The sequence below is a fragment of the Grus americana genome, chromosome 1 (assembly GCF_028858705.1).
Source record: "Grus americana isolate bGruAme1 chromosome 1, bGruAme1.mat, whole genome shotgun sequence".
Lineage (NCBI taxonomy): Eukaryota > Metazoa > Chordata > Aves > Gruiformes > Gruidae > Grus > Grus americana.
In genome coordinates this window covers 126,682,291-126,708,174 of record NC_072852.1, presented here as the reverse complement: position 1 = coordinate 126,708,174, position 25,884 = coordinate 126,682,291, and the positions used below count along the sequence as shown (strand labels likewise).

Below are 25,884 nucleotides of genomic sequence, written 5' to 3'. Positions count from 1 at the left end.
CTCTCTTTCTTCCCCCCTGTATATTTTGGTAAGACTCCTTTAGTATGGTACCTGAATACCAGGCATATTCATTAGCCTAAGCAGACTGTTCCTTCTCAGCCTGCCCAACAGAAAACCAGGCCAGTTTCAGCTGCATACATATATATTTCACTCAGAGCAGAACGGGTACATTTGGTTAGTGTAACAATTTTTTTTATTTCAGTTACTTTTTCACATATAACTTCATGTAAGCTACAAAAATCGTGAAATGCAGAAATGGTATTAAAACTGCAAACTTAAAAGTCTTGACAAAAAAAAGTGTTTTTCCCTGCTAACAATGACCATTTAAAACGAACCATATTTTGATGGATTCATTTAATAAACATACCATACACTTCTCAAAAATAAATAAAGAACAACATCAGAAAAACCATCAACAACATGAAGCATTTAGTTGTCTTCTTTTTCCTTTAAAGACAGAAATGAAATTTCTAGGCACAGTTTTAGGCATTATAGAGGACACAGAGGCAATAGGTTAGTGTGCACTGCTCTGTACAAAAATACAGTCTGAATAAATTACATTGCTAGCCATAAGATTAGACTTCACTTACCAGTCAGTTCATTGCATGTTTAATAATATACAGTTACATGCTAATTCATATATATCATTTATATTTCAAACACATAGGTGTCTCTATATTTGTTTTTAAAATTTACAAAAGCTAAACGAAGTTGTGCAAGAAATCCAAAGAGGTGCTAGGTACTTGTCAGCACCGGACGGTATACTTTAAGCTTAAAAAATACAAGTAACTAGCCCTGCTTGCAAGTTTGCTATATATATATTTATTCATATATATTTGGAGGAAAAACAATGGATTTGTTGTGTGAGAAAATCATCCTGCCAGTGAGATGAAGCCAAAGAACTGAAATAATGGTGGTATGACACAAGCACAACATACAAAATGATTAATTTGTCGTACGTACACTCAAGACACGTGTGTATCCTGTTTGCGGCTAGAAAAAAAATCAGCAGAATGTTGCTTTTACTTCTAGTTCAGTGCTGAGAAACAGAATGGTTGCCAAAATTGGCAATGGTAAGGGGGGGAGGGGGGAAATGGCCATAGCAACATAAGCTAAAGGTAGGTACCTAAACCCATATACCAGATGCCCAAATGCAAAGGACCTGAGGAGTTTGAGGGTTGTCTCCTAATAGATTGCATTATCTTCAAGACGAAAAGCAGGTGTTCAGACTGAAAATCAGATCTCTGACTCAAATATGAATGAAGAACCTTGTCTTCAGGCATTCACGTTTGTAGATTTGCCTGAACATCTTTCATATTAAGAGCTAGGTGACTTTCAGAGCGCATGCCTTAGGCCTGACATTTCTTTTTGCTCAAACTCTACATAAAGAAAAATTACTTGATAAATCAGTAGGTATGATATGGGTTCGGCACTGTACCTCCTTGTCAGCATAGGAGAAGTGACACACAACGTCAGCACCAAAACACCGTTCTCCTAGAAGGTACAGAAATCTTCTCACAGTGGGCTTCTCTACATTAACCTAAGTCCCATGCCAAACTACAATGTTCTTCATGCTGCTAAATAAAAGTGGAACTACACAGCTGTTCAGAAAGATACAGAGTTAACTAAATACTGAATATCTGCCTTAAGTCAGTCTCAGGAAAAAAGCAGAGTTACAGACACCCTCTGGTGCCTGTGAAACAAGTGGACATAATTTTTCCTCCCATCCTTTTTGTTCTCCAGGCACTGCCCTACAATCCCTTCCAAGTCAAACTATCATTTTGCTCTGTCTAATCTAATTAATCACCACTGGTCCTGGAAAGACTGCTGATACAGAATATTCTGCCGTGGTAGTAAAGATTTAATTTGAGAGCTCCAGAGTTTTATAAACCATCCCCGTATTTCAGCAATACTTTCACGACAACCTCCTAAAGGCAGCCCTGTAGTCCCATGGTCAATGCAGAACCTCTGTGCCCTGCAAACGACGGCGCAGGCATTAACACTGTAGATGCGGTCTTAACGTCGAGTAATTCAGCAGTCTCTTCCATGGCACCAGCAAAACCATTTGTATAGAGGTGGATGTGCAACCCCGGCAAAGCTGCTTTTGCAGAGGTCCACAGAGAATATATTTTAAATTTCTCCATTAAAAAAAATAGTTCTTTCTAAAGATTAGAATTGTATAAAAATATGTTCATAATTAATTGAAAATATCCAAATAAGCAAATCGTAAACAAAAATAAAAGTGATGCGGATTAAATTCATGTAAAAGTTCTCCCTATTTTATCTTGGGTTTCATTTCATGTGTACAGCCTCTGAATGTTTTTAAGTGGGAAACATACTAAGCAAGGAGTAATTAGATGTACATAATCATCAGCCAGTCCATTATAAACTCAGCCTTTAAAAACAAGAGATTACCTCCTGCAGTGCTAATGTTTTAATATGGACATGATGGGGTCTCAGCTGTATTCTTGATGATCAGAGACACTCACAACCTAACCAGATTTTAAAAAAAAAAAAAAAGGCATTTTTTCTTTGCAACAGCCTTAGAAAACATTTTTTAGTAAGTACTAGATTACACAGAGAATAGCAAGTAGTTATTTTGTCCAGTTCTATCTTAACTCGATGTGAACTTTTAAGCATTTCCCACAACACAGAGTCTGTACAAGGGCATATACAGAAGACAAACCATTTTATGTTTATTTTGTAACACCAACCAAAATTGGGGGTACCAATCCAAAGCTATCAAGAATGTGCATAAAGTTAGTATTTTAACCACTGCATCACAGCTCATATTACAATTTTAAGATGAATCATTTCTTTCCCTCTGCATTTATAGTTGTACTATATAAATTCATTTATTCTAACAAATACCTTTCAAAAAAATAACTGAACTTGTTCCATATCATTCTTTTCATTACAACGTTCAGAAGTTAAATGGGTACTTAGGACAACTGCAATTCATTCATGCATTTTAGATGCCTCAGGGACAGATAAGGTCTTTTTCTACTCCCTTTTATCTCCATCCTCCAGCAAAACACTCAGAGCTGAGACAACTTCCAACTACACAGTCAGAAGCACATGTCCCCGGGTTTGGACCTCCTTCAACAATCTGCTACAGCTGGCACGGTGATGTCGATTACCGATTCATGAAATTCTGTGTGGTTGGTGGCTTGGTTTTTGGTTTTTTTAATTATTCTCCCAGAAGACTGTTGAATGCAGATATTAGACAAGTCATTAACCAGTTACATTCACTGCCCTCAACACAGTCACTTGCAACTAATTCCTTAAGAGCTTTTTTGAGCAAGTAACAAGGGGCCAACACAGCCTATTGTACAAGATGCCATAGCCTGCTTATCAGACATCTGAATCCTCTATGATACAGGGAAACTTCTAAATGGAGCCTATACCAGCTGCTCCCCTGAAGGCAACAGCAGATGCTGGCGTTGCATTCTCATTCCAACTAGTTTTCTCACAATGATCGCTGTCACGTAGATCCTTTTGCTTGTTGTCAGGAAAAATGAAGCTTATGTATCAGCAGCTTGCAGCATCTGCCTATGTAAGATCAGCAATCCTAGTGTTTGCAGTTCTTTTAAATGGTTGTAAAAGCTGGTTATAGTGTTCACACCCAAAAGGCAAAGGCTATTTTATCAACAGAGCAGACTGTTTGGTGCTCCACAACTGTTCTAAAAAAACTGTGAGTTAGAAAAGATGGAGTAATCCTTTTGTTATTTTTCTTTTCATTAAATGATTCTAGTAATAGTCTTCATAGTTCTTAGGGTTCAGGCAATAAAGAATGGCACCCCCAAATGAAAATATAGTGGCACCCCAAGCCAGGCCATAGCCCCAGTTGAACTCATGGTATATTTTCAAGCTGACCGTTTCGATGAACTTGATTGGGTAAAGGACTAAGCTGCACACCTGAAGAACAACTGAAAGAGAAAAAAACCCAAATGTCAGAAGCAGCCTTAATTAATTTTTTTCATAAAACAAGGAAAACATCATGTAACTGAAATTCACACTTAAAATGTTCTTGATGCATTTTTAGCTTACAAGTACTGCTCTTTTTGAAGAAAAAAACCAAAAAAAACCCCAAACAACCCAAAAACCTATCACATTCATTTCATCCACCGAGAACAGGGCAGTTCTTCCATATTCCCTCGTTGATGAATAAATGTTATTGCTATGGTATAATGATGATCCTTCAGATGTCCATGAAATTAACAGTGAAAGCAATCTTTTCCCAACTCTTTCCTGCCTCTCCTTTGTATTTTAGTTTGCAGTCATTATTCCTTCCATAATAACAAAACTAAGATCACTTGTTCTATAGCTATTATAAATAAATCAAAACAAGGCACAAGACTAAACGAATATTAAGAAATATAGCTCAGAATCAAATCATTTACTTAGCCTAGAAATAATTCATTGCAGTAGGTGATACATATTTATGTTCAGTAGAGACTCACTGAATTACATATTTCATATGCATTGCTGTGTACTGTAATCAGAATTAATGATATTGTTAGACAGAATACCAAGGAATCTATAAAGTTTGATCAGTCATTAAACTTCCAACTGGCAAAACACTGCCTTGTGTTATGAATTCAAGGGGTGGGTCAGAAATGCTTCATGATGAAAAAAAGCTAATAAAGCTGATCAAATCCAAGGCAGGAAAAAACTTAAAAATCACTACTTTCTACAGCACTGCCTCTGAGAGCCAGATCTCCTGCAGCCTGATCCGCACATTACAGTGGAATTCAGCATATGTGTTAATTACTGTGTTACATTAAAAAAACCCCAAACCACATACAGTAACCTGAAAAGGAAAATACACAGATGAAGAACAATTTTCACAAGAATTTAGTTTCATCAGTGTCCATTCTCCTTTACATTCAGGCATATTGTTAACAGTATAATTGGGACAACCGTTTCCAGGGGAAGTAGGTGAAAATTACACTTGGTGTGAAGACAAGAACAAGCTGCACGATGCAGTGGTTCTCCAGGCCTCCAGCTCTGCCACCCACAGAAGACTAAACATCACAGGAACGTACAAAACATCCTTTTTTGCCCTTCAAATATATGATACGTCCTTATCGCAACACTCCCTTCTAGCATTTAACACTAGCAATTTTTAAAGGCTTCAGCAGGCGACCGCCTCTGCAAGCTGCCCCAGCGCCCGATGGCAGCCAGGGAGGGCACATCCACGCCGTTACGCACGTGCATACGTATTTGCAGGCCCGAGACACACAGTGATGAAAGTTCAATGGTATGCAATGTAATGCCATAATAACTACCTTCTTTAATATTGACTGGGTCGGTTTTTTACAGTTTATTAGGTATCGTAAGAAGAGGGAACACTTTTTAGAGAATTGTTACAAAGTCAGCGCCAATATATATTGGCAGTGGATAGCAGAAAACAAGACTACTTTGGACTACCGAAGTCCTTCTGAAATTACACTGAGAAATTACAGGAAAATAAAACAACATTAACTGCTTGAACACTTCACACATACGAAATCTGTCATTTGCCTTTTCAGCCCCAAACACTCTCTATAGTGTTGTCAAACTGGCACCTTTCCCGGAGACTTACGCTCTCCTGTCCTCTGGATGGGGACCAGTATGGGGAGATGATTTCCAATGTTCCTTACACACCCTTTGTTGATAACACTTTACAAAACACTCATTGGAAACTTCTTTCCCTCCTCCCCGTCTACTTCACCTACAGACTAGCCTTTGGACTCTTACTTGAGACTGACAATCTGAACAATGTTTGGATAGTGGATTTTCTGATGTGGGTAGCAAAATCCACAGGATTTTTTTAATCCTGAAGTTATTGAAGTGTTACTTTGTGTTATTCCATTTTAATACAATTTTTGTCTTCCAGCTCACAAAATACTGCGCAACACTGAAGAAATTTTGACAGGGTACACTAGGGGAAGCGCCTACACTTATGAAAAGATTATGCAGTCCAATTCTGTATAATGAGAGCATCATTACACCCAAAAATACCTGAACATATGCTCTGCTTTCAGACACATCTTTAAGACCATTCAAAGTCAAAAAGGATTTTCTGAGATGAACGGATATAAGCCAGTTCTTCAGGGGCTTCCTGAACCGGGGCTGCAGCATCTCTGCAGAGTCAATACAGGAATTGCTCTGCTCCGTGTGTGCGTGTGAAGTTCCAACCAAGGAAGCTCTCCACCTTCCCTCAATCTGACATATCAAGTATGCTGAATTTTAATCTACAGATTGGACTTGTCAAAACAAAACTAAAAAGTGATTCTGTTGGAAGAGGAACATGTGGCTAAAGGAGTAATACCCATAACAGGTATTTTAACGTTTTTATAGTCCTTCTTTTGCTACTACTGGCCCAGCTACACTATTGAAAAATTGAAAGGAAGTGCTGGCAGCAACTGGCCAGTGGAAACACCCACACTTCACAACACTGCTGTCGCTTTGCACTTTTTTTTTGCCTTCTGTCACTGTTGCTCCCCATAAAGTGGCAAGGTTCCTGTGTAGGCTAGAAACAGCTAGTGAAGTTATGAAAAATGACGAGAACGACCCAAAAAGATGTTAAAACCAATGCTAGCAACTACTGATCTGCTTCCAATGAATTTAAAGGAACTCCATGCTATGTTGACCTGCTTATGGGAAGTGTGTGTATGTGCTACCTTTCTTCAGAAGTGCTAGTCTTTTGCTGTAGAAAAAAAGGCTGCAAAAGAAATCTTAAAAAAAAAATTACACTTCAAAATGCTACTCAAAAAAGACTAGTCATCTCAAACTAGACTATTTGCTTCAAGTTTAGACCCATTTTTATGACTAGCACTATGATGCTTGCAAGACAATTGCACAGGAACAGGAATACTAGTTTTGTTCCATTTACATGAAATATATGCAATTATATGTACTCACCATCTATGTTTTTTATATATATTAAAAAAAAATCACAACAAACGCTTTAAAACTAGGAAAATACAATCTTTTTTTCCTTGGTCAAATGTTTGACAGTTTTGCTGTCCAAAAAAACCTTATAATGTGGTTTTCTAATTGGTCTCCATTTACGAAAATGGTGATGCTGGCTAGTAAGTTCTGTGTTTCTGTTCTCTACACCATACCTCCTGCTCATTCACATTGAGTAAAACACTTCATTAATAACCAACAGATGTTACAGTTTTAAAGATTAACACACATGCACACATCTAGGAAGTTGGTTGTACTTAATACAACTCATGCAATTAATTGGGAAGCAACATGAAGAGAAAGGGGGGTACGTGCTGATTTTTAAAATATTGCTAGCTCAGGAACATACCATCCTGCTACACAGGCAGACCAGGAATTTCAGCAGGAAGCCCAGTTGGCCAAACAGGGAGTTTCTCAATGAATGTGCAAGAAAGGCGCACACAAGAGCAGGAAACAAGGACAGACAATGAGAAGGGAGTATAAAAGCACTATTTTGATACTTAGACACAAAATCAGGAAGTTTGAAGCCCAGCTAGAGTCCCACATTAAGCTAGGAAATGACAAAAAGGGTAATAAAGAAGGATTCCCACAGGTGCATTAGTTGCAAAATGAAGTTCAGAAAACATATTTATACGATGATGGACAGGAAAGCCAGTCTAATGACAGATGATGTACCATGACAGTTTCTCCAAAACCTTTTAGTGACATGGTCTGGGAGAGTGTCAGCAGTGCAGGAACAAATTAGGGATGACTTAGAGTTGCATCTGTGTCTATGGGGACAGATGGAATTGACCCAAGGGTGATGAAAGAGTTGGTCGATGTGATCGTGAGCCCTCTATCATCTATGAAAAATCACAGTGATCAGAAGATATTCAGATGACTGGAAAAAGGCTAATGTTGTGTCCATTTTTAAAGAGGCTAGAAGTTAAAAGTGCACAGAATTATAGGCCGGTCGGCCTCAATTCAATCCCTGCAAACATTATGTATATCCTCTTGGAGTCCACCTCTAGGCACATGCAGAACAAAGTGGCAATCAGTAGTGAACGTGGATTCACCAATGAAGGACAAGGGTCCAGAGAGCTCCCAAGATAATCAGAATCCTGAAGCAAATTATCCTTAAGAGGAGGAGGAGGAGGGAGCTAGGTTTATTTAGATTCATAAAGAAGCGGCTAAGGAGCAATTTCAAATGGGTCTACAGTGACCTGAAAACATAGCTGCAATGATGATAGAAAGAAAAAACAAAGAAAAAAACTCCCTCTTCTTTGTAGTGCCAGGCAACCTAAGATAATGGCAATAGACACAAATCTCAGTTTAAGAGATTCAGAATGGACATCAGGAAAGAAAAAAAATATAAGTAGTATAGCACCAGGACAACATGCTTGGAGAGACTGTGGAATCTTCATCCTTGGAGTTCTTCAAGACTGGTCCAGACAAAGCTGCAGCTGGTTGACCTTGTGTTAGCGATTGTCCTGCCTCAACAAGAAGGCTGGACTACATGACCTACAGAGTATCTTTACTATCAATATTTCTTTGATGCTGACTCTTTTCTACTGCCCTGCAGCAACTTGCACTAAATCCTACTGCAGTCAGTCCTACTTTTTCAGACCATTCCATGAAATTCTGAGCTCTAATATATCTGCAATTTTTTCTAGCTTCACTGTAAAATTTGACGAGTACACTTCTATTCTATCTTCCACACCATTATGAAAATAGGTAATAGCACAAAACTTGGGACACAATCCAGCCGGGCTGCGCTCTGTCAGAATGGAAAGATACATCCTCTAAGTATTTTTCAAATATCATCTGCCATCATTTCTTTTACTCTTTCACCTACGTTACTTTCACTAAGCCACTGTTTCCCCACCTTACATGGAAGAGCATCCTGTGAAATGTGTTAAAAGCTTACTAACCTCAACGGGTTATTCTTCTAAACATTGTTAAAACATAGCCCTAGAAGGCAAACATCTTTTAAATTACCTTTTTTGTTTGCTTTTATGGACTTTAAACAATTACACTTTCTCCCCCTAAATTAAGACTTGGTTAGCACTTAATTATCTGGTAATCGTATCATGAGACTCCTACACTGACAAGTTTGTGAGCTTGTACCTTGAGGATGCAGCTTTCAGGGCCCGTTTGGTTCATGAGCACTAAGACCCCCCAGCAATTACATAAGCTAGTGACCTCTACTAGACCGAAAACACTGGGGAAGAGCTGTATGAGCCAAAGTGGCTCCAAACAAGAGTGTCCTGCAACTGCTTCTCTGTACACTCCACGTTTTTCCATTACCTGTTCCTCTCCCCATTACACAGAGCTGACAGTATGTATTTTAAACACATTCACATCTGTTGATCACTTGCTGACTTATTCTCAGTATCTAGGTTGAATTATTTTTTTTTGTCCTTTTGCTTTCTCATCTCTTCCAGTCCTAGTCAGTCAATCTTCTTCCTCACCTACGGAGTCGCTAACTGAAACCTGAAGCTGAGAAAAATAAAAAATAAAAATCAAAACTTTAAGAAAAAAAATGCCTGGAGCCAACTGTTTGGACTCTAAAGTGCCTGGAAACCACTTTTCCATTTTGTCCTTTCTCGCACACAGTGATGTTTTCTACCTGACACCCACACAGACCATTAAATGCCTCTGGGCAATTCATCCCATGTCCTTCTTCCAGAGGCAGCTGGTAGACTCTTAACCAGAGTCATACAGAATATTTGGTCTTGTCAGCAGATTCACAGGTCAGGGCAGGGTTTATCCTCAGAGAACCTCTGTGAAATCCACAGGTGAAGGTTTGAATCCATGGAGAGCTGCACAAGGCACAAACTCCACTGTGCTGCAATCTTAACTTTCCCCTCTTCAGTAGGGGACTCTTTCTTTCAAGATATGCCAGTCCATGTTCAGCTCTAAAAATAGCTGACATTAAAGATAACATCTGTAGGAAATGACACTAACAATGTCAGCATCAATTCCCAAAAGGATTCCCCTCAGATTTGCCAGATAATGAAGAAGAATGGGGCAGGCTGTCTCGGCCTCATCATCTCTCTTCCTCTTATATGCTTTAGGTCATGGCTATTTAAAATGGATGTGCATACACACACACAGAGGTAAAGAGGTGAACACCAATCATGAGCTAAAGCATCATTACATTGTCTTTTCTGATGCAAGTAAGCATTAAACCCCTGTCCCCTCCAAATTTTGTAGTAAACACTAAAACTAATTTTATGCAGAAAAGACTAGATTAAGCTTTAAGCCAAACAACAGGATTTGGGGAAATTTGTTTCTTTTTTTAGTACAAAATTAACTATATAGTAAATGAGCAATATGGCAAGATAGGCAGTGTGTGGCTGAACAATTACTAAGTTAATTTTTCTTAACATCATGTAGTAAGTCAAAAAGCCAAAAAAGAAAATTCAATAATGCTATTTCCTTCAAAATTAACTGCCCAGCATGCTTTACAATCTCAGAATTAACACTAAATTTTAAAATAATGGCACCAGTGCCTTTATTCATTCAACGAAGCAAGCAACACAACACATAGAACAAAAAGATACAATTTCTGCTTAGGAAATCTGACCCTAGGTTGCATTCATTTCCTAAAAGCAAACAAAATATAACCTAACAACATCTCTTGAGCAAATAAAAGTGCACCTTAAAGCACCGCAGCTCAATCAAGGTATGGTTAACAGCAGGGGGCAGCAGGAGCCTTCCCCGGAGCTTTGCTTCACTCCTGAACACCCTGCACATTCCGTGCTCTTATCTTTTCATATCCTTGTACGCGGCTTTTTTCTTTTTTTAATACATTCCGAAGACTGGGCACTGTCATCCTCTTCATGATGGGCTATCAGAAGGGGCTTAAGCTGCTGGCTCCAATGCAGATACAAGCGACAGGATGAAGGCAAACCACGGTTGGTGAATCTCAGGAGAAACACAAACATGCGTGCTGACTAAGCCCCAAAACACCAGAACGTACAACAGGAGATGATTTGATATTGTAATTATATCTCACTGGACCAGTTTTATGGACAATTCAGATTCACGAGTCTCCCTTAAGATTTTGTGATAGTCTATATAAACTGTTCCATTTTCATGTTTTTAAAACCAAACAGGGACTACACTGTGACAGCTTGTTAAATTAATAACTAAGTAAGCAAGCTGACACAATGAAATTAATTCCCCATGGCACAGGGGCATATATAAACACCTTGAAACGTAATCCTATTTCTTTTCACACGTAGGGCTTCAAGGGTTCACATTTGAGCACTAATTTTCTCCTGTTTTAAAATTGTAAAAGGAAGCACATTAACAGAAATGTCTTTGCATGAAGAATAAAAATGGGGACATCGAGCAGCACAAAGTCACAGACTAAAACCGGTACTTTGAGATTTATCCTCTGTAGTTTCCTGTGCTGCATGTAGTTCACAAAACAATACATAGAATGCAAATAAATAATTGCTTATGAACCAATAATAGTGCAATTGCCAAAAGCGATTAATGCCGTGCGGAACTGGTATCTTGAAAAACCTCACAGGAGTTAACGCTGAAGTAAACCAAATGCCTCTGAATTAGTATGCAGAACAAGGCACGTCTTCCTTCACAAACGTGAAGCTGCTCTCATGAAATTTTCATAATGGTGCCAGTAATCTGCTTACCTGCAGCAAAGAGCATGACTGCAACCGGTCTGTAGAACCGCCTCCGAGATCCCACGCAGATAGAGATCAGCCCAACCAGGAAAGCTATGAGAATGATGGCAGCACCACCCAACAGCAAAGCAAGAGTAGCTATCTGCCAGTCTGGGGGGGAAGAGAGGAGGGGGGGGGGGGGGGGAAAAATCAATTTCAGTAAAACAAGCCCACAGGCCTCACAGAAACAGCAGAAGATGAGAAGCACAGAGGCTGCATCAAGGCTCGGGTAAATAAACAACTGTGCTTTGGATTTCTTTTCTCCTAATTAGCGAAACACCTTCATACAACAGATGCAACTCAGGAGCAAAGTGCCGCAACCTCCCACACTTTTTCAAGGCTTAGTTGGCCTCGTTGGGATTTTGGCTCAAGTAAGACTGAATAATTTAGTCCCCTGGTTTTGTCCAATTTAGAATGAAAAATTGAGGCTGGGTCAGGATTAGCTAGTGTGTGTTAGCTGACCCCCAGTCTGTCATAACTTTCTCACAGACGGAAGTCAAACCTCTGCTTGAGCTGATGAGGGTGACATAGGAAGGGAAATGCATGGAGGCTCATCATATACACCTGTCACTTGGGATGGACCAAGGCCACATAATATGAATAACAAAACTTAAAGGAAGGAGATGCTCAAAGGAATAACGGAAAAAAAATCAACACTGAAAAAAAAAAAAAGGTGGAAGTTAAGCCCTTATAAAGGCAGTAACGATCATCAGATGCAGACAGAGTCAAATCTGAAGTCCATTTTAAAACGTCAGTTATCCTAAAGTGTCAGGTTTTCTTTTCTTTCTCCAAAAGCAACTTCTGCGTTCGGCCCAGTGTATTTTCTAGTTGTTTTCATACACAATGGATGCAGTTATAAACAACATCCTTGCAGTCTTAAATCACATAAGACAAAATCCATTTGCAAGCTGATGGCCATCATGCGTCTACACAACATTCAAGATCTAACTTAAAAGCTTCTGTAGGATTTTAGAAAGGCACGGGCTTTGTGCTGTCTCTCTTTGCAAAGGAGTATAACGCCTTGTCTCTCTTCAGGGCATCAGGAAAAAGAATCGGATCACTATTTACTGTTTATCACTACAATTTTGTAGTTCAAGGAAGATGATCTAAAATCAGCTTGTGGGAAAAGGACCTATTGATCCAATGCATCTCTCATTACTTTGAAAATACTAGGACTCATACGATATTCAGAATAAAATGTCCAAATGCATTACACAGTTCAAAGAAAAGAAGATTAATTATTTCCAAAATAAATTTAGAGATCCTAAGGTTACTAAAATAAGAACAACCAAAATTCACACTCTTTTTTTGACAAGAGCAAAATTCAATTTTTTTAAAAACAGTACATCCAGTTTCAAGAAGGATCTAATCTGCTGAAGATACCGACAACGCAGCTGTGGGGTTTGGGAACGGAAGGCTGGCAGCCATTATCACCAAAAAGCTTTCATATATTAAATGAAAAAGGATGAAGGAGATTAAAAGAAGAAAGTGAATAGAAGAGCTATAAAAGCATTGCTAAAAAAGAAAGTTATTTTAAAGGCATGTTTGTGCAAGCATACACATTTATTTTCATTCTGTTTTGGAAATCCAGGCACGCTGTTTACCAATACTTTAATTACTAAGTACTCAACCTTCCAAGCTCTTTTACTCCTTGTTTTCTTACTGGACCAAAACCCAAGGCTGGAACAATCTCTCATTCTCCTACCTTCAGCATGCAATCTCTAACATCAGTTTGCTGTGTGTCCCCCTGCTTTACTATTATTGAGATGGAAATACGATTTTAGTTATGGATGGGAACGTTATGAAGAGTGATTTTTAATGTTAACATGATCCTTCAGAAACACCAAGTGCTAAGTGCACTGATGATTTAGAGACTATTCTTCCAATATCAGAGCACATTACAGATATAAAATACAGAAATAAACAGAATGGACCACTTTGGAACAACATGAAAGGAACCCTTGCACTAGAAAATTACACAGACACGAAGACTAGACACATAAATCCATATCGCCCCAAAGTTAAAAGCCATACAAAATTGATGAAATAAATCAAAGTGCCAGATGGGAAAACTCAGAAACTAAGATTTTTGAAAGCCACTACAAATAATAAAATATTAAATGTTATCTTCACATTGATCAGATGCCAAAGTCTAATGCAAACAAAAGGTGTGCAACGTTGGAGTAGCAACTAAATGGAAAAAAAGTTGAGTATCCTATTGCTTTTCAAAACACACTGGCAAGACTACCAAACAAGTGAAAATAACTAAGGCAAAGATGATACAAGCGTGGGGTTAGAATATAGTTTAGCTTCCAGGACAGATGTATCTGGATTTTGGAAAGGTTAAAAAATAAACAAACTACCTTACTATAGCACTGACGTGGGAGGTAGAAGGACAAATCAGTGTTGGAAGACACCTACACTCCCAACTAAAAAAGAACCGACTTAGTTAAACAAAACTAATTTCTTGAGTAAGAGAACCTACTCAGTGATGTTGACAGTAGGACAAAACTGAGGCTCTTAATGTTCCTCACTACTAGCTGAGGATCAGGTATTGAACGTTGTGCTCTGGGCTGCAATGTTTGGAATTGTCTAGTTTAGCTCCAGCCCCTGTTTACAGAAGCATCCGATGCCACCAACCTTTACCTTGAGCTGCAGCTGAAAGGGATTCTGGTTAAAGAACATCATGAAGGTCAGACATTAGTGCACAAAGAATACTGTACTGAATTTTCTTGTATTGCCTACCATGGAAACTGCATGTTTAAATCTCCTTGTCATCTTAGAAAAACCTTAACTTTCAAGTCTGAAAGCCATTTGACCTGGTGACAAAATAAAACTTACGTTGGATTAAGGAAGTAAAACCTTCCGCGTGGGCCTTCTACTTAATGGCAATTATTTTTTAAGAAAAAATCCAGGCCACTGGACTTTATACAGAAGAAAAGAAACATCCAAAGAAAACTGAATCACTACCTCTCAAGAAGAACATCCTGTAAGTTAGATAGCTACAACAATATAACCACACACAGAAAACACAGTTTTCTACAACAAAAATCTGTAGTTTTCCTCGGACTACCCAGGAGTGATTTATAACACACAGCATCAAAATGGGAACAGCAGACTGCTCTGTTACATAGTGTTACTGGCACACAGAACATAAACATCGTAAGTCTACTTTAGAGTATCCAAAATATGCTTGCACCATTTCTAGGCATGTACCAATCTTGCAAATAAGTTACTACACTCAGTTCAGGAGCCTCCGCAGTTCAGTGAGACTGCTGGTTCTCACAGAGATAGAAAAGTGCACAAACATGAGCAACATGGGACCTTATAGACAATCATTATTAGTTTCCTGGATTCAAAACACAATTTGGTTACACTTTAAGAATGCACATCGGTATTTTTCACTGTACATCATTACGGTTTACTTACACTACATATCCGCTATCAAAGAAAAATGTTAGGAACTACTAAAATTGTGCTCTTGCAAATCTTAATAAACTTGTAGATTTTAAAAAGCCCCATCATCTCACAGTCATGCCCAAATTAAGTTGCTTTGTTGGTTTATAATGGTAGAGTCAACACAAAGCATAACTTCTGATTTTTTCAGCATTCGTGATCTTAGCAATATATTAAGAATTACACTGATAATGCCACCTATCCCATCTGAACAACTAGAATGAATACATTTTGACAATCGTTAAGTAACTCAGGACAGATTTCTTAAGAAAAGCCTCACTTAATGTATACTATTGTAGGTCTGAAAATCCAAACATGTTTTTGTACTGCACAAGCAGCATCACAATGTCTATAACCATGGGAAATATATAGTGCAGTTCTGATGGTGATGATAGCATTTGCATAATTTTTATTATAACAATCTGCATATTGGTTTAGGGAGGTGGATTTCAGTATTTGGAAATATCTATAAATATGAACCTAGGTACTTAACACATTTTCAAAATATATATGGTGTAAAATTTATTAAAATTACCATCTTCTGTAAAAAAAATAAACAAACCCCCAAACCATGATGATAATTCCTCATACATAAGTCAGTGCCTTTTTGTAAGGACAGCTTGGTTTCATTGCTCTTTGGAATTTCTGCCTGTTTCTTAATGATATGGAAGCACAGTGTTAATTGCATATTGAAATGTGTGACTCTTCTCCCTTCTTCCCCCCCAAATGAAACGACCTAAGGCTTTAAGCTTTTTATTAATTTTTAATTAAGAGCAGCTCTATCTGCTCTATTTTTGGGGCAAAATAATACTTCAGTACTAGGATGAAAATCAGGAAAAGCCATAAAAGAAGAAGAAAACATCTCAAAGTTGTGAAATGTTTCTTTTAATAAATAGGTAATTTGTTAACACCAGAAAGAGAAATGCAAAAGGCATACATTTCACGTTTTCAGCAAGTTTCCCCGATTATAAATATTTTATTTATGTGGTATTCTACAGTAAGAGAAGTGGTGGACATAAAAACATACTGTGGAATATGTGAAACATTTGTGTATATGGCTTTTCCAGATAATGCAAGTGAACAGAATTAATCTCTTAAGAAACAATCAAGTATTCCTTTCTTTCATATAATGGTTCTCTACTGAGTCCTATCATAGAGGCTGAAGTAAGAAAATGCATGCAGCTGTTCCATGATGAAGGTAATGACTGACCTTCTTCTAGCATTAAAGAAAACCTTGGTAAGAAACAAAACAGAAAAATGCTCTTAGGTAAGTTTTTCTGATTCACTGCAGAGCTTCCACTTGTCACGTACATGCCCTCTCTCAGCCAATAAATATTCTTAGAAATTTTAATATAACATTTAAAGTGAAGAATAATGAATTTGAATGTGTCAAGTAAAGCACAGAAAGTTGAGGCACCCACGCATAGAAAATTAAATATAACCCACTGAACGTCATAACAATCAACTAAGATAAATAAGATAGCTAGAGATAATCTTAATTGCTTCATATTCAAAACTATTTCTGAGTTTACAAACATTCATCGACTAGGCCATCAAATAGCCAGTAAAAGTTTAAAAAGTGCAGTGGTTATATAAAAACACAAAGGCAGAATGGTAAAGTCTAGTTTGTAAAAGGGCATTTGTTGCACGATTGCTAAGATTTCCTCTTTCTTCAGCACATCCAGATGCACAGACTGCGTAAGGCCAAGCTCCATTGAATTCAGTAGAAATACTGAGGTAAAGCAAGCACTGCGGTCACCATTAAGTTCTCACATAAAATTATTCCACAGACAAGTCAGTCCTTTGGAACCTCACCTGAGCCAAAATGATGTTATTTTAAGGAGCTGCTCGGATGAATTCTGCTCTGCATGAAGGGCAAATCAGCTAAAGCTGGGAAGCCCAGCGTCCATAAGTTACTTGGTCCATACTCTTCCACTCTTGTACAGCCAGCACCAGAAACAGAGTCTTTTGAGACTCCGCAGCATACACCTCTGCACACTGCAGAGAGAAGCGCTTTCTGGCAGTCTCCACACCAAACCTCCATTAAGTTGCTCTAGCCACAACTTTCCGCAGCAGAGCCTTGCACAAAAATTGCAGTAAATAACGTATTTTTCTGTTCATTGTCAGTTTGTCTGATATGCTTATCACTGCTAGGTGCTGCACAGACACACTCTGGCTTTTACATTTTCTTTTTATGTTATGGATTTAGAATAAGATTTTTCTAAAGTATGAAAATGACTTGTGCGTGTGAATCCTCAAGTCACTCAGACACTTAAAAAGTGTTACCAGAGCTGTGGGAACCAGCCAGCTGTGACTGAATGCATAATGTCCTTAAGACAGAACTCAAACGCTCTACACCAAGGCTTTCTTCTGAAAGCCATGAATTTGAACACATGAAATAACTATGTGAGGTCACAGATATGTTAAAAAGAAGCTGTCTGTAGAAGACACAAAACAATTTTCTGCTTCTTCAACAGATTTACATACTGAGCTGTTCCCTAAGAAATCGGTCTTCATCCACACACCACAGCACATGGGACAAAGCCCTCGATAACCCAAGTCTTGCACAACACAGGTGGGCTTAACAGTGAGGTTCTCTCATAGATCTAATTCACCAGGATTTTGACAACACCCAAACAGAAATTTGAGCACTTTATGCTGGGTGCCAAAATCCGTAAGTGCCTCCTAAGTATACTTCGGAGGCTCCACATAAGGCATCAGTCGCTTTCCATTTACCATTACAAGATGCTCGTAGGATGATTTAGTGTTCCTGATGCCAAGTGGAGAGTTATTTACAGCCAGCCAAAGAAAAAGAGAACGAGCACAGAGACGCATCCAAAAAACAGCTAACTGGGGCAAACCCTGGTACGCTTGTGTCTTGCTGAGGTTAATGGCTAACAATAGCAGCTGACTAACGAAGGAGGAAAGGCAGGCACCTCTTTAGCTGCAATATACCAGGGGCTAGATGACTTCTCAGAAACTGCAAGGTCTTTGCTTCCCAGCTCTGGCTCCAGCCTTGAACCTCTGCTCCCATTTCGCAGAAGTTTCTTAACCAGTAGGGTAGACCGAAACCCCTCCCTTCCGTCTGCTAGACTCAAGCTGGAAAAAGATAAACATGAGATCTATGGGGTCTGTGAACAAATAGGAGGGAATCCAAATCTGAGTCTTGCTTTGAAGTGCCTCTTACCTAACCGGTCCCTTCAAACTTTCTGGTGCCATTTACACACCTTTCCACTGGCACACGAAAAATACCCGAACGTTACCGTAAGGCAGCCCAGACTCAGGGCTCGCTCAGCATTGGAGGAAGAGTCCTCAGCAGTCATCTAGAGAGTTGCGTCCCTCTCGCCCAGGCCCCTCCTATGGCTTGACTTTTCTCCACAGCAAGATAACCATGATCAGAGGGGAAGAGGCCGGCTCCGTTCCAGACACGGTAACGGCCCACTGGCAGGATGCTCCAGGTAGTAGGTGCTCTACTACCTACCCTCCTCGGCACGGGAAGGACGCGTTGGCTAGGTCAGGGGACTCATGAGGCAGCCATGGCGCAGACTCCGCTCCCCTTTCAATAGTGAGCAGAGCTCCCTGCCTTCCACCCCAAGATGACAGTGAGCACGAGGGGGACAGATTGGTTCCCAGAGGAGCGAGCAGCGCACAAAGAAGAAATGGCCTCAGTTTCTCAGGATGATCTCTATAGCAGTCTCACATAAGATATGGACTGCATTAATCTGCCCAATATCTCCATTTCAGCTGCCATGTTCATCAGACTATGTGTGACCCTGAAACTGGGGCTGGACTCAAACTTTCTGTGAGTTTCGACACCACCACAAGTTTTATCTGCCGACTCTACAGCAGACCACATTGAACAACAAAAGCAATAAAAATATGGTAAGCAACTCTGCTGTTGTGCAAAGGAGACAGATTTTGCAAGACAATAAGACAGTCTAATGCCTGGGGGGGGTTACAGATGTATGAACAACTTGAAACATAGCAGGTGCTTGCTCATCTGCCCATGACACACATCTCTCCTGAAGATTAAAGCTTACATTCCTTACTTAGACAATATATACACACTTTGGGGTTTTTTTTTGTACAGCTGCTCTCTAAGCCATGACCTACTTGTATTTCTAAAATCACGGAGTAAAATCCTTTAAGTGAAGTGCATCTTCAAATAAAGACTTAAGTGCTGCCATTATATAGATCTTTATTTTATTATTTAAAGGCAACATGCGTTGCACATCACTTTTGCCAACAGAGTACTTCAAGACAAGCACAGCATTACAGAAAGTCATGTAATCTATAATTCATTCACAGAATAGTACAGCATGTACTCAGGCATTTCTTCCATTGGATACATGGCATTCTTCTGAGATTAGCTCACTACTATGCCAATTTAATTATTGGATATCCATTCATTCAAGAAAAAAAGCCAAACACGCACACCCACAACTCCAAGAACCTCACGAAAACCTGGAAATCTTAGAATTATGACATTAGAAGAGAAGTGTGGGAGATGTGTTATACAAGCTTTCCAAGAAAACCTCACCTTTTCTGACCTCTTCTATATATACTACTACATTTTAGCAATCTGAAGAAGGAAGAAGTATGCTTCGCCTTGGAACAGGAATGTAATTATTTCCCACAGTTACTGATGTTCTTCAAGCAAACTGGCAATCTTTTGCAATTTTCAAAACTCATTCCGTTGTTCCTTGAGAAAAACAATTAGCATTTAAAATAGTTCAAGGAGTACTTCCCATCAAAACGACGGCCTTTATATTACAGAAATGGAACAAGTGAAAACACATAAAGCATTATGGCTGGACAGACTTTACCCCGCCTCCCGCTTGTTACCTTGAATCTTATGTGGTCATCTGTGGCCACAAATCAGTAACGGAGGCAAGGTTACTCTCTACGTGATTCTAAATATAAAATCTCATCAAATATTTAAACCACTTATATTATCCCTAACACAAGGAACATCTTTTAACTTACTGGTGCAAGACTTCTTTATTAAATGAACATGACTCAAAGCAACAGGATACATTACAGACTTTAAAACTGCGATGAACAACAGCAGTAACAATAACCCACTAAGGCTAGAAGTCTTTATTTATTTGTTTTTTTAAAAGAGTATTATCAATGACAAGGTGTATGGTGCTCTTGCTCTGATCAGATAAACTCACACAAGCTTCACACGTTACGCACACGTGCTGTAACCATGTCTCTTAGCTGGATGGAGAAGGGTGGCTGAGATGGTAGCCTCCGTCATACTAAGAGGTCCAGACAGCAGAACAGGAGTCCTAGATCTGTTGCTGCCACAGAGCACGGTCTTGAGAAGTCTGAGGCAAAAATAACTGGTCCATTTGTAAAAGAGGGAGCATACTTTAAAATATTCTATCTGGGGCTACTGTGAGGCGTAGTAAACAAGTCAAGGCACTGAAGGAGCCAGGTAGACATCAGGCATAAACAGAGTATCAGTTATCACCGACTCACAGAACAATTTAAGTTGGGAAGGACCTCCGGAGGGTATCTAGTCCAGCTCCCCATGGGAAGCAGGGCCAATCTCCAAGTCAGACTCAACTTCAAAGTTAGAGCAGCTTGCTCAGGGTCTTAGACAGTGAGTTTGAAGTAGTATGGCTTTTGATTTTATATGCACCTTCAGATAAAGTATTGGGGATGATTATTAGAGAGAGTAGTATGCAAAACAAAAAACTAGTTTTCAAAACCAGAAAGAATGTTTTATTAATTGCTCCTTACATTGTATAAGCCACTTTCTTCAGACTTAGTAAAATTAAATTTGTTCTTCCTACGTTATTTTATAGCAAACTATCAGCCTTGCTGAGCTTTTTACAAATATGTGTCAACATCAACTCTGAGCAATGATCCAGATCTTCTAACGAGGAAGCTGCTTTTGAGCTAGCAATTTCCCCTTGGAACAACCCCTTAAATTCAAAACAAGCAGATACCATCCAAGACTACTGAGCCATGTTAATTCAGATATCCGCATCTAATGTATAATTAAGGTTAAACTGCTTCAAGTGCTACCAAATGAGCAGCCCCTGATGCTTTTTTTTATTTTAAGAACAAATTAGAACAGAATTATAAGCACAAAACTAGACTCAAGTTGTCTTACTGCACTATGCTGTAAGTTGAGCTTACCTTTATGGTTTGTTCACCACTAAGTTTAAACATGTACAGAGACCCTGTTGCACTTATTTCCTTGACATTGTCTTTCCTTTTGTCTTTCAAACATTTATGGACAGTTCTTAGAGTATAATGATCTTACAGAAAACTGAAAGTTAGTTGCATAAACAAATATACAGGTTGAGAAGTAACAAAGTCATATGCCCCCCATAAACCAGAATGAATACAGTTAACTAGTATGAAACCATTCAAACGTATTTTTATATGCGCTACTTTCACAATAAACTGAAATGCTGTGAAGGAGCTATTGTTTTCTATGAATAGCATATACATGTATTGAAGCCAAAATACACAATGTTTACCTGCAGCTCGGATTTTATGGAATTATTTACATCTTCCACATCATATTTGCATATCTTTGATTTAAAGAACTATAGTGGCTGCAGTTTATTGTATAAATTCAACCTTCTGTTATTAATTCTGCAGGAAGAAGAAAACTGTACAGGTACAGACATGCCACAGTTGTACACAAGATGCATTTAATTTTAGGCAGATGCTGTGATAGAAATAAATATTCATACATAACTCTTAACTCCTGATAAATTTGCAAATGAACCATCACAAATTAGACATAATCCAACTTCAAATGAGGTCTAAAAAAAAATTTGTTTAAAGACACCAAAGGAACACTCCAAACCCTGTAAATTGGGGGTTTTTTTTGCCTTTAGTTTAGCACACGAGTTTAAAATACAGCTGACTTAAAGACAACTTGTGCATTAGCCAAGTTAAGCTTTGATCACAGAAAATAATTTTATGCCCAGACAGCTGGTGAAACTGTAAAGCAACATTGCTGGATCTCAAGAGTTTATCACGAAGCTTTCCATACTGGCACCTTTGTTAGTTTTTCAGCTCCTGAAGTTGTTCTTAGTGGGAATTTTAGAATTTCATCAAGGGAAGAGGGAGACAACAGATATGAAAGAACACCTTTCCAGCTTCTGCAATTACAGGAAACAAATTGAACAGGTCATTTACATAGACCCTAAGGACTCAAAAAAAAAAAAAATAAATTGAGATATCAGATTTCTTAAACCTAATGCGACTCACTATTTTACATACTTGAACCAGTAATACTGTGTAGTACTTGCACAACTTTAAAATCAGTACAAAAGCAAAGGACTGCTTGCAAGCTGTAAAAAAACCCCCTCAAAACAGTGAGCGAATAAATGCAAGAACACATACTCAAAGCACTAGCAACGCTGAAGGAAAACCGAGAAGGATTATTTCCTGCTATAACAGCCAACGTAATCATGCTCTGTACATTTCCTTCTGCTCTCCAATACTAAGTTGCCCTTTTTGATAGCAGTCAGGGGTCCTACATCTAATTACACCAAAGGTTTTTAATTAAACCTCAAATATGCTTTAACAGCTTCTAGCATGAGCTTGCCCTTGATGGTGCCACTTGAGGTGCTCTCCTTCAAGGGATGATGAAGTAAATCTCTTAAAACCATGGGTGAAGATGCCTTTTTCCTGTGTGTACTACTGCTTTTCACAGCTAGCCAGCTACAAAGCTGCTTGCACTGGTATCAAGCTAAAAGAGCTTTCCCTGTGGGAGCTTTCCGCTATCTCCAAAATATACCACTTGCTAGATCCTTGATGTAGGAGGAAAGTGCACTTAAAATATTAAGGCAAGCACACAAAATGGTCTCAAATATGAGCCCAATCCAACTTGGTGAACTTACTGGGAGCCTTCCCATTGACTTAAATGGGAATTGTAACACGCTAGCAGAAGGCTAAAGGAGAGCAGTACAGTTTCTCGTATTTCAGGTCTCCTCAGAGTCCAGCACTGTGTGCCAAACACGAGGAAAATGAAGGGCTTGTTCCAGTCACCTCAAATAAAACAATCATTCACTTCTTCCCCAGTAGCTTGTGAAACCTGGCTCCACCAGACTGGAAAGTATCTAAGGAAAATGAGTAAAGCTCATTCAGGAACTTGAATAAAACTGGACAGGCAGGAATTTTTGCACAAGGTAGAAGAAAGCACCAGGAGAGGGCAAATTTTCAACACACAGCATCCAACAAAACTACGTTTCATTCCTATCCATCCTCACCCATTCATCTTCCACCTTCCCATACAGAGACAGGTGACTAATAAAGCAACAGGAGAGATTCGTGTCCTTTTATGCCGTTCCATAAGCTGTCCTGCTTTTCTTAATGTCCCACTTCTCTATGTGTGTGCGTGTGCACACACGCACGCATGCGTCACGGGGAGATGAATTGAGGGGGGAGCCCAATAAAGTGTGTGTGGAGGTGGGGGGGGGATTTGAAGCAGGTTCTCATTCAAGCCATCTGAAAAGTCTTTCTGCAATCAAGGGGATACTATTTCAGGAGACAGGGAGAAGGGGCAAAGGATTCACGTTGCTAAGGAGACACGTAGAAGCTGACATTCCTACATAAATTTCCATTTATACTGGGGAAGGAAAAGAAAGCTCTCCAAAGTTTGTGTAGATACCCTGGTAACTGATTGAAACCGCCATTTCTTTACAATTCATTTTGGCATTACGTGATTTAAAACAAAATTCCAAATAACATTCAAGCCCTCAAATACTACTCTGCACAATGACAGGAAGAAATAAGCACAGCAGCAAAGGAACCTGTGCAATTTCTACTCAACCAGAGATAGTTACTTTCTTGAATCTATACAAGGATTTCAGAGAAGCAAGGAAAAGAGGAAAGCATCTAGAATACACAGTCAGCCCCTTGCCGCCTTTCCCAAAACAAACATCTTGTCTCAGTATGATTTATCCAACCGAAGAACATAGCGATCCAAATGGATGATTTAGCAATGCAAGTGTGTGTGTGAAGAGGACAGGGATGGGGATGAAAACAGAGCAGGGGGGAAGAGGCTGGCTTCGTTTGTCAATGTTTTTGTTTGGACTCCAGAAGTTGCTATCAGGCATAAAGTAAATAAAACAACCCACGAAAGCCTAAACAATTATGGTACTACCAAAGAAATTACTGAAAAATATTCAACAGGCAGCTTGTTTATATCATTCACAATCCGTTTTTTAAATACTCCAAGCGATAGCAAAATGACATTAAAAAAAAATATGTATGACCAAAGACCTAGAAAGCTGAAGAATGAATGAGCATCAAGAAATCAAAACAGGGAGTGTGGCAAGCAGGCAAGGGAGTATGAAAGACGATGGGAAGATCAGTACTTGCTAGAGAAAGACACACACGAGCAGATGCGGGGGAACAGAGAGAGAGCCAGAGCCCAGGCGTTCTCACTCGGGACAAAAAAAAACAATCGGGTTTGGTAACGAAGCCCCAACTTTCCAAGACTAGTGACTTCGGGGGATGAGGGCGGAGGGGGGGAAATTATAAGACACTTGGTCCCCAACAGCTTCTCACCATATGAGAACAACTGCCACACAAAAAAAATTATCAAAACTAATCCAAACTCGGGATGTTTTGTGAAAACACGGTCAAAGGCACATACGAAATCAGTCTCCCCTTTCTGAGACAGAAGCCAACCTCACATCTCTGCTGCACCCTAGACCGTCTCGCAGGCAGAGGGACGAGCCCAGCACGGACCCCCCGTGCTCCCCCCGCCAGCACACGCTATTTACAGAGACCGCCTTCGCCCCAACCCGCAAGCCAGGGGAGAAGTGGGGTCGGGGCCGCGCAGCCCGGGAAGGGCAAGCGCCGGGACCGGGGAGGCAGGGAGAATGAGGAGGATGGGGGTGGACGAAGCGGCTCGGGAACAGGAGGTGTGCGGAGGGCGGGAGCACAGAGGTGCCGGAGACTTTTCCCGGCGGCGGCGGCCGGAGCGGGGAGCCGGGCGGGGAGCCGGGGCGGCAGCGGGCGAGGCGAGGAGCCCGGAGGGCGAGCGGGGGATGGCGGGGCAGGGCCCCGGGCACTGCTGCGGTCCGGGGGAGGGGTGGCTGGGACGCGATCCCGGAGGAGACAAGGGTGCAGGAGAGGCGGCTCCGGGGATGCTGGCAGGGCAGCCAGGGCACGGGGTGCGGCCGAGGTGGAGGGAAGGCAGAAAGGGCCGAAGGAGGGACGGGGCAGGGGCCAGCCAGAGGGCGGCTCCGGGGTCGGGGTGCCGCCGAGGGGGGGGGGGGGGCTGAAGGCGGGGGGGAAAGCGGAGCCGGGGAGAGCCCCGGGGCAGCCGTATCTCACCGCTATGCAGCGTCGACTCGCAGAGCCAGCTGTCCAAGTTGCCGGGCTTGCGGCAGGACTCCCAGAGGGACAGGTAGTACTGGTGGTCCGCCGTCACCCAGGCGGGACTCAGCACGGCTCCCAGGTCCAGGCACAGCGCCAGGAAGATGCACACCAGCCCCACCAGCTTCAGCGGGGTCAGCACCGAGACGCGCACCTCCTCCATGCCGCTGCCGGCCGAAGCCATGGGGCCCGGGGGTGAGAAGGAGGAGGAAAAGGAGGACGCGCTGCCGCCGGCCCCGAGGGGAACAGGAGCGAGAGCCCAGCTCCGCGCAGAAGGGGCGGGAGGAGGGAGCAGCAGCGAGACCAGCGCTGACTAACGGCGGGGAGAGGCTTTCGCAGGCGGCGAGCAGCGCCGCTCGCTCCCGCCCTCGCCGCGCTCCCGCCCCGGTGTATCAGGTGCAGTAGCTCCCCCTAGTCCCCCCGGCGCCGCCCG

At 40.6% G+C, this 25,884-nt stretch overlaps 1 protein-coding gene across 1 annotated transcript; it reads right to left on the bottom strand.

The window, feature by feature from the left end:
• Positions 1-170: 170 nt before the first annotated feature.
• Positions 171-25,857, bottom strand: TMEM47 (transmembrane protein 47). Its single transcript, XM_054829956.1, has 3 exons — positions 25,410-25,857; positions 11,601-11,741; positions 171-3,929 (listed from the first exon to the last, which is right to left on the bottom strand). The coding sequence occupies exons 1-3, from the start codon at positions 25,633-25,635 to the stop codon at positions 3,751-3,753; spliced, it is 546 nt and encodes a 181-aa protein (XP_054685931.1). The 5' UTR covers positions 25,636-25,857; the 3' UTR covers positions 171-3,750.
• Positions 25,858-25,884: the final 27 nt, after the last annotated feature.